The sequence below is a fragment of the Alnus glutinosa genome, chromosome 1 (genome assembly GCF_958979055.1).
Source record: "Alnus glutinosa chromosome 1, dhAlnGlut1.1, whole genome shotgun sequence".
In the NCBI taxonomy this organism is placed as follows: domain Eukaryota; kingdom Viridiplantae; phylum Streptophyta; class Magnoliopsida; order Fagales; family Betulaceae; genus Alnus; species Alnus glutinosa.
The window spans coordinates 7,454,862-7,464,366 of NC_084886.1; the positions used below are offsets into that span (position 1 = coordinate 7,454,862).

The 9,505-nt window shown below is 37.3% G+C and overlaps 1 protein-coding gene across 3 annotated transcripts; it reads right to left on the bottom strand.

Moving 5' to 3' along the window:
• Positions 1-2,847: 2,847 nt before the first annotated feature.
• LOC133869818 (squamosa promoter-binding-like protein 6) lies at positions 2,848-8,823 on the bottom strand. Of its 3 annotated transcripts, none has more exons than XM_062306900.1 (5): positions 8,615-8,823; positions 7,243-7,970; positions 5,927-6,030; positions 3,579-4,352; positions 2,848-3,076 (listed from the first exon to the last, which is right to left on the bottom strand). In XM_062306900.1, exons 2-5 carry the CDS (start codon positions 7,923-7,925, stop codon positions 3,072-3,074), a joined length of 1,566 nt encoding a protein of 521 aa, XP_062162884.1. In that variant the 5' UTR covers positions 7,926-7,970; positions 8,615-8,823; the 3' UTR covers positions 2,848-3,071. The 3 variants fall into 3 exon arrangements, with proteins under 3 accessions (XP_062162884.1, XP_062162891.1, XP_062162900.1); XM_062306907.1 differs by having other exon boundaries at positions 8,556-8,823; XM_062306916.1 differs by lacking the exon at positions 8,615-8,823 and adding an exon at positions 8,293-8,492.
• Between the last annotated feature and the right edge of the window lie 682 nt (positions 8,824-9,505).

Genomic DNA, 9,505 nt, shown 5'->3' on the forward strand with positions numbered 1-9,505 from the left:
TTGGTTTTCAAGTGGTCGACCGAGAGGATCCTTTATCCTGTCAAATGCCTCCATGGTGGCCGGCACCTTGAACTTTGCAGGGAGCTAGCTAGGCCGGGGAACTCGGTGATTTTAGCTACGAATGAGTAGTGGTTGATATTTTGCAAGAACCCGACCATAGTAGATCAAGAGTGCTTACCATTCTTCTTTCGGGAAATTTCTTTCAATTTGGCCGGAAAGTCATTCAAGCGAGCGTCGACTTAGCTACCCACCTCATTGGAGCCTACTTGTTTTTTCTTTTGACTCCCATAGTCCCATCCCACGAGGTTCGGTTGACTTTCCCCTTCTCAGTATCCTCAATTGCTCTCATTGTCTACAATCTCATTTTCCCTCGGAGGGGGCGAACTTGGGCTTTTCTCCCTTCGATGAGACGATTATGGGTTCATCCGCTAGAGTTGGGTCATGATGAGCTGGTTCAGCTGCATCGATCATCTGGTCCATTTGCTTGAGTTGGTTTTTCATGGTGGAAAATGGAAATGCATTGGTGTTGGGGAATAGATCCCCCCTAGGGTTCTTCGCGTACGTTCCTTCTTGAACTCATTAACCTAGTAGTAGGCTAGTAGCCATGCGATCTTAGAGAGGGGAAAGGAAAAACAAATAGCACACAACTTCTTTCTCACATACGGCACCAACTCATGAAGATGAAATTTGCACGTACGTACGGCTACTTCTTCGTTGGGGGGAAAAACCTACAAACACCGAGAAGAGTGGCTTAGAGGCTTGTATCAGGGCCGGAGCTAGCCCTAAGATTTGGGGCTTGGCCCCCAATCCTCAACGTTTTCTCAAAAAAAAAAAAAAAAAAAACTTCAAATTTTACCTTTCAAATATTTTTTTTTATATTTTTTAGTTTTGCCTTCCAAATTTTTCTTTTTTTAATTTTGTCCCTCCAAATCTCAAATGCGGACCCCGCCCTTGCCTGTATAAGTGAGCCAATGAGAGATACTTTTGATGTCTAAATCAATGAAAGACTTGATCGGAAAGCTCATCTTTCTTGAGTAGAAGAAGCTTCGAATTAGTGTGTGCTTCGAATGAATAAGTTAAGTGTTTACCATCCTTTTTGAACCCTATTCTCTCCAATCGATGGCCATTTCTCCCTCGCACATACAGCTATGCCGCGTGTCATCCTCGGAGTTAGCATGTAGTGAATTCATTGGGGTAGGTCACTGGATCTAGTAAGGTTCTAGTAACTTCTCCTATGTTGCAGGTCCTGTAGCATTTAATGCTAATTGCCCCTGTAACGGAGCAGATCTAGTGGTGTTCGCTTACTTTCTTCGTCATGGGCTGTCCAAGAAATCTGTCTACATGTCGTGGGTTGCTTCCCTTTCAGGCAAGAGAAAAGATTGGGTGCTACACAGGCTTTTACAATCCTTCTGCAGCTGCCGAAATGGGTTGGAATGGGCTTCCTAGCCCAAGCCCAGCGGGTGAAACCCAGGCGTATCAAAAGACAACAAAAATCTTTGCTCTAGCCCAGTAAATGGTGGAACAAACGAACACAGACATCTTGGGCAGATACAATTTTGTCGAAAAGTACTAAAGCTTCAGGGTTGTAGAGATCGAATAGAGATCAAGGGCCAAGTGGGTTGACAAACCAGAGTTGATGGACTCAGTTGATAATGCGTGCGTGCGTGCGTGCGAGCGCCATTATGATACGCACTAGGGTATTGTGAACAATGGTGTACCTCAGATCCATCCACTGATAATAATAAAGCTATATATACATGCAGCCTTTACATTGCATGCTCGTGCATATCTTTTATATGGGTCATCTCATTCTCATCTTGTCTCAGAGGTGGTCACTGGTCATTTCCAACCTTTTTCCCATGAGAAGGTGAAGTACACTGTACAGAATCAGAGAAAATCCTGGCATGGAATGGATCACCATAGATTTGGTAATGGATGCTTCAAGAACACCTATAAATTATGTGCTCGAGGCATTTCTATGATATAATAATCTTCCAAGTGGTGATTTAGTGCCTTTTAATTAAGATGCGTCATTAATGACGTTATTGGATTGCCACAAAGTTAAACGTGAAGCACGAGAGTGACAGGTTGGCCACATAAGGCTGTCGATATGCAAACAACATTATTCCTTTGCAAATATTATAAACACCATTCAAATGGGGATTGATGGCTTTACGGAATATGATTCTCCATCTCTATTTTACGTTAAAATTTTGTATATAAAGTTAATATTAATACATCTTTTAAAAAAAGTAATAAATAAATAAATAATGTGAGACCTAAATCCACTCACTACAAGTACAAGTACAACTGGGAAGTAAAATAAGCTTTGAGAAATACCTAAGATGGAAATGAAGATATATATATATATATATGCAAGACATGGTCCCAGAACCTTAGGACCATTTATACACATGAATTGGCTATAAAATATAATTGAAGAATAATCACCATGTGATCAAGACAAAGTTCCAACCACATATACCCACCCTCCCACTTTCACGTCCACTCCTCCATCGTATTTTAATAAGATAAATACTACACGACTTCCATCTTTTACACTTTCAAGTGCTTACTCCATAATGTGACAGTTATCATGTCAACTTTTCACTACAACGTATTTTAATCTCATCTGCTTACTCTTTTTCTGCAATTGGCATGTTACAAAGCAAGCACTCGAGAGTGTAAAAAAAGAGGGTTTGTGTAGCATTTCTCTTTTAATAAAAACTAACAAAATTAGTTCTCCCGTGGGTCAAGGTTATCCATTCACATTCTTCAGATCAACAATAGCTGAAAAATGTCCAGTGATAAAGTGATTTGTTTCATTCAATAATTAAAATCCTTGGATTGGCATAATATTTGTAGATAAAGGGAATAAAGGTAGTTAGAGTAACTTACAGAATCAAACTTACATCACTTTACAGTAGCAAAAGCCACAAATCGTTTCTTATTTACCTTTTGGAAAAAAGGAATTTTCCTGCTAATGGTATCTCTGAAGTTTCTATCAACCTTTGAAACAGTACCAATAAAGTTAGTTTAGTCTGATGCAGCATATCGCCAACTGCCTCCCCTTAACCTGCACCAACAAAAATGTTTCCATTTAACCTTCAACACAATTTTGTTTAATTGACGTACAAGAGGAGACAAGAAGCCAGGATCTTCATAGTTTTTTCTCCTGTTCTCGGTGGCATTTATCTTTATTATGATATCTAATTTTAAGCGGTACATCGACATAATTAAAAGCCTCTGTAAATTGATACTAAATTTTAATAACTCCCAAAGCAAACTATCAACATATTTTTGCTTTCAGAAAGTTATTCAACTCAACAGCATAAGTAGCTATGTACTCTTAGTATCATTGACCATATGCTAAAAAGCTCTATTGATATTTGATAGTCTTATTTTTGGCTTCAGTTTTCTTCGACTTCAACATGCACTGACATGGATACTCACTCCCCTGCCTATCATGCATCAGCACACAATACAAGAATTTTACCAGGGAAATTAAGTACCGCCACTCTCAAAGTGCACAAAAAAAGACGATCAATAAAGCTTTAAAGTGAATATGTTATACAAACCTTGTTGGTTGCACACTGCTCTAAAGGTTGGGAAATAGCAAGAGTCCCCATTTTCCTGCTTTACTTGAATTGAATTTCTCTGTCGCTCTACTCTTTGAAGATGTGATGACAATTGGAGCCAATCAACAGTGGGTCCATCTTCGGTAGAAGGAAAATAGTTGGCATTCAAAATATCTGACTCTTGAAAAATCCCATCGGTGTGAACTTGAAAATCGGCAGCATGACTAGCATCAGAAGGCATTATTGATCCTATCTTACCAACTTCCATGGAGTTCATACCATATGAATAGAGTCCATTTGATCCGTATTGTTCCACAGAGCTTACCCTTACAGGTTTATCAGTTTGACCAAGAACACAATGGACAGAGCGACCTTGCATAATTTGGGGGCTAGCCATTGGCTGTCCTGTTGAATGGCTCGACAAGTCCTGTGACTGAGCTGACAGAAGAGAGAGAGCACAACTGGAAATTGAGGCCCCAGGTAATTCCTGGACAGTTGATGCAGTAAAAGTACAGTCTTCAGATCCTGATGAAGGAACTCCAGAACAATGTTGTTTGCCAATGCCATGGAGATGGAGAAAAGATTTCGGAAGCAAATGCCCACTTGTGATAGGTATTGCTGATTGGGGACTGTACATTGACTCCCCTTCTAATTTGGTATGTCTAAACCAATTAGCTTGTTCATTTTTTCCTGGACAAATAATGCCAGCTCGAAATATGTCTTGGAAAATATAGGGTGTCCTCTTTGGCAAGGAAGTATCCAAGTATCTGGTGCCTGCAAAACCGTTACAATGTCAGAAAAATCGTAGTGCATCTGTTAAAAAAAAAAAATCTACATTCAAACAAAGATGAAAACTAACTTGTGGTAAAGGTTAGTTATCATAACATAAAAGGTCCCACAGACATTTAAGATTTTACAAGTACATGGACAAAACTTTAATCATGAAACATTTTTCCAGTAGTCAGTAGATTGATTTTGGACAGCCTATACACAACCAATGGGAAGAAAGCAAGAAAACATTAGGAAAATTCATATATACCCTTTTTAATAGTCTCCTTCTACACTCTTCAAATGCAGGTTCCTAGTCATTTTAGGATTATATAGACAATAAAATTGCTTCACTATACTGAATTGACATGTCATTTGAAAACTTACATGGAAGCTCAGCTCACTGTTATATGTCTGCTTCAATCAGAAGTGACCTAACCTGAAGTTGCTTCTACACTCTTCACATTTGGCACTAATTTCAGAGTATCTAGGGCCTTTGCATAGTTTAATTTATGATCCCATAATGATCATAGCTCTTAAAAATCACAATTCTAACCATTGGACAATCCAGACTGAAAGAGGTTAAGTTCTTCAACAAAAATATGTCACATTCTAAATTAATCATATCACTGCTTATACAAGTCTTTTCAACAGGCTCATATCATTCTTTTTTGTTCAAACTGCAAAAATAGGTCATATTCCTTATTTAGACCATAAACCCCATATTTGCCAGTTAATTGTTAAGAAGTGCATTATAGTGGCTTCAATGTTTATAAATATAATAAAAGAACCATTGGATAGAGAGCACTAAATGTAACTCGATGTGCGGCTGAGGTGGCTACTTTTCCTTAGCTTTTATAGATGGAAGGTTACTGCCTTTTCTCCTTTTGTTTTTATCTGTAAAATTTGCCCTGGTCAAAAGGTTCAACACTTTTTGATAAATGACAAAGATATAGTAGGACTCAAGAATAGTGTCAAAGCCATGAAACACATGTCAGTGCCTGATGTTCATATCTGAAAATTGGTCCTCATTACAAGGGTTATATGAAAAATGGTTCTCTGTTATGCAACCATTAAATTTCAGGCTCATAACATATCCAGTCACAAGGAAGAGACACAAAGGAAAAGAAGGAAATTGAACTGCACAAAAATATAGTCCAATTTTATCACTGTAACAGTCAGCTCATTAAACTAACTAATGACCAATAACACAATTTTTACACTCACGTCTGACAGTTTCCACATGAAGGAACACGCATCCAGAGATTCTTGACAATGATATTTTTAAGAAGAAACAATTAAATGTTTTAAAGGATAGATAGGTTATATAATTTAAAAGAAATATTAGAAACATTAGAATTCAGTTGGAAACACATCCAATGCATAACTTTAGAAGAAAATTGTATAAAATCAATTTTATAAAGTTAAAGAATACTACTACTCTTTTTACCACAAGCTTTAAGTAAAAAAAGATTTTTTAGCTTTGCAGATGGCAGATTATAGTTGAGTTAAAACCATTACTATCTTGTTTAACTAGCTGGCATTCAAACCTTGATATGATTGAAGCAACTTATATTTACCAGAAAGGGTATCTAATTGAGGCTTCCTTCGACGTTCATTGTGGCCTGCTAGGCGCTTACGACAACTTCGCTTACCATCATCAAATTCAACAAGCAGATGAAACCTAATTAAACAATATAGACCATAGTTCATATCAGAATATCAGAATAGCAAGTAAGAACTTTTACTAGGTTGTGGTGGACAATGATCTTAAAAATTAAATCAATCAAAGAGAAAAGTGATTGCTTGGTATTAGATTCTACATTTATTACAGTGAAAGTTGATAAAGTACGAAGTTATTGAATAAATACCTAAAAGATAAACTTGAAGACAACTGATATAGCAAAAGACAAAACCTACCTGAAGGCATACTGCCAAAAACCTCAATAATAGTATATCCCTGTTTGATGAAATCTAAACCTAAATTAAGCATTATATGTTTCATGTCACTATCCAATCATTTCATCCGAGATCATTTGAGTGTCAACAAGGCAGACAACCAGAGGGTTCCATGGTGTTGGGGTAGGTCATATCTCAAATCTTGCCACCCATCTCCCCCCCACCAAAAAAAAAAAATTAAAATAAAAAAACTTAGAAAGAAAAATTATAATTCTATAATAGATTGGTTTTAGCCTAGAGAAAGTTTCCTTTCTCATTTTTGTTAACCAAGAATCATCATCTACATGCAAATCCTCCTAATTGTTGCCACCAAACAGAAGATTCTCAAGAAGAGTGCTGATGTGGTATTCCTTTGTCCTTTTTTCACGAGATGATGCCATTGCCTTCTTCTTTGTTTGGGGGATTCAATTGTTGATATAATCTAGAGTTCGATTTCGGACATCAGTAGTAGAACATTTATCTGGATGACAAAACTTTTAGCATATTGTAGTACACTCAGAAGGGAAAGATTACAAAAAGAAGTTTTAAGGGTGTGGATCTCCCTCCCCCTCAAACTAACTAGCAATTCATGTAATCTCTGTTTTGGGGGGCCTAAATGAAAAGAAGTGAAGGGATGCATCTCAGGCTTGAGCTTCTTTGATTGCATTTCAGGCTTTCTTAACTCCTGCGTACAAGGGATGCATACCTTCTCTTGGTTTCTAGATCATTTTTCATCTTAATGCCTAAATAAATATGTAATTTGCAATTGGGTCACAGAGCCAACAACGATTTCTACTACATACTCTAGGAAATAAACGCTATGATAATTACTACTGGACCATCCCAAACCCAACGTGAGAATAAGAGTCTGGCCTTATATAACAACGTGCTAAGCTAACTATCACAGCCTAAGAACAAGCAAAGCAAATTGAAAGCTATGGGGGGTAAAAAGACCAACCTGCTACACTGTTGACAAAACCTTTGTTCAATGCCGTTAACAATAACTTTGGCAGTCTTGGAGTGAACTTCACAAACTTTATGCCTTTTGTGGTAATCCTTTGAGGAGCTCAAATCCTTGTTACAACCATGGACTTGGCAGAATGCAGTCTGAGAGTATGATCTTGTTTTGCGCACTCTCTTTCTCAGCAAGGATGGACTTACAGATGACAAAACCGGTTTCTCTTTCAAGACCTTGATATTCTCTGCATCTTTGCAATCAGCCAATGTCCCTAGCTTCAAATCAATCAGTGATGAATCTTGACTGTTGGCATCCATGGGAGAACTTGGAAGCTTTGCTTCAGAAGCCACTTCCTCAAAACATGAATTTGAAGTAACCATACACGTAGGAGTAGCTGCTCTTTTACTAGAACCACTACCAACCTCACCACTTAACATCTCCACTCCTTGGTTACCATGAAAAGGTTTTCTCACCAAGTCAGAGAATCCCAAATCCAAGAGTTCCATACCCTCAACCTCTTCTCTATCAGAAACAAGTCCATTGCTTTCAAAATAATAAGTGGGTCTATTGTCCCATTCCATTGATGTCTTTTTACTTCTAGCAAAAGCATCAGTTTGCAAATCCATTTCATCAGAAAACAAAAGGCCTTTCCCTTCTGAACTGCAACTCCAAGACTCCATCATGGAATAGAATCAAAGTCGCAGAATTTATCTAATGGTGCAAATTGCCTACAAAAATTCAGCAAAAGAGAACACACATCACCCTTCTGCAACTTACCAAAAGAAAAATCACCCGTCTGCAATTCAACCCAGAATTGCCAAATTCTAATTCTATCATTTAAAAGTGATAGGGGTAGGACACATTAATGCATACATAAATAATAAATGTTAAAACAAAAAAAAAAAAAAGGAAGAAAATTACAGAGGCATAAGACACATCAAAAAAAAAAATTACAGAGACATAAGACATATATCATAAATGTTTCTGCAATTAGCATTGCAGAAACAAAATAAAAGCTTTAGCATTAACGATCATAGAATTGTAACTGACCCAGAACTAAAACTGAAGACACTGAACATTGATCATATGCCATCTCTATCCAAAGACCAAACAAAAATTCCACTTCCGGGTTGCCCAGAACTAGAAAGAATACTCAAAGTCCTAACATATCAATTATGGCATGAGAGAAAAAGGAAAATACAATGCAAAATCATGCTCCATTTGGCAGCAAGGAAATCAGAGGAAAAGAAAAGAAAAGGACAATTATTCATCCAAAAAGAAAAAAGAAAAAAGAAAAGGTCAATCAAACGTACAGTAAATGAGAAAATGTTCAGATAAGAAGAACTGGTGGCTACAAGATTAACATGCTTACTTCTTTTTTCTACAGTTTCTCGGGAACCAAACGGAATATACAATGGAAAAAGATAGCAGAAAAGACAACGGAATGGGTTAGTGCTGTTCTTTGAATACCGGAGTAAACAGTGATAGAGAGAGAGAGAGAGAGAGAGAGAGTGGTCTTTCAGGATTGTGGTGAGGTCGAAGCAGATACACTGCGAGTCAACATGATTTCCACTACCGTGTACAAAAGCATGTCGAGGTCTTTTTGTAGCGCTTTTGAGAGAGCGTGAAATTCCTGTTTAGGACCCATCTTTTGGTTCTATTACAGGGACAAATGGGAAAAGGGCATCGTGTCGTTGAAGAACCATAATCAACCATTGAGCGCGTTTGTTTTGATTTGCCTCGTGTTTGTTTTTGTTAAATACTAAATAGAGGTTGCTTCAATTTTAACTCAATAGAGGTGTGAGTTATCTTGTGTTGCTTATAGCCACGTGGGATTTATATATTCGGAATAGTTGGGTTATGTGCCCTTTCTCTTTTTAAAATTTAGACGATCTAATAACAGAAAAATCTCGTTTCGTAAATGTGACCCGTTTGCACCCTTTTTACAAGGTCTTTCTCTAGCTAGGGAAGCAAGCTTTGCCATTTGTCATTCTTGGTCATAAAAACATTGTAGAGCACCTTAACGGGTGGCAATCAAGACTCGTAATTTTTTATACAACGCATACATCGACATGACTCTAATATGACGTGTGACATAAGAGTTTGACTCGTTTAATTAAATAAATTAAATTAGAGTTAATTTATAAAATCTTAAATTCATGACTCGATATAATTTAAAATTTGACACGTAAATCACCTCAAATATGATAATCAAAGATTTCAGCAAATCTATAATGATTAATTGATTGTTTGTCCGTGGGAC

Bases quoted from the DNA above. Each gene is read 5' to 3' on its own strand.
- LOC133869818 (XM_062306900.1), bottom strand. From the start codon at position 7,925: ATGATGGAGTCTTGGAGTTGCAGTTCAGAAGGGAAAGGCCTTTTGTTT. The intron at 6,031-7,242 runs GTTGGTCTTTTT...TTGTTTAATTAG, and splicing joins TTTTGTCAACAGTGTAGCAG to GTTTCATCTGCTTGTTGAAT. The intron at 4,353-5,926 runs GTAAATATAAGT...ACGGTTTTGCAG, and splicing joins TCAATTAGATACCCTTTCTG to GCACCAGATACTTGGATACT.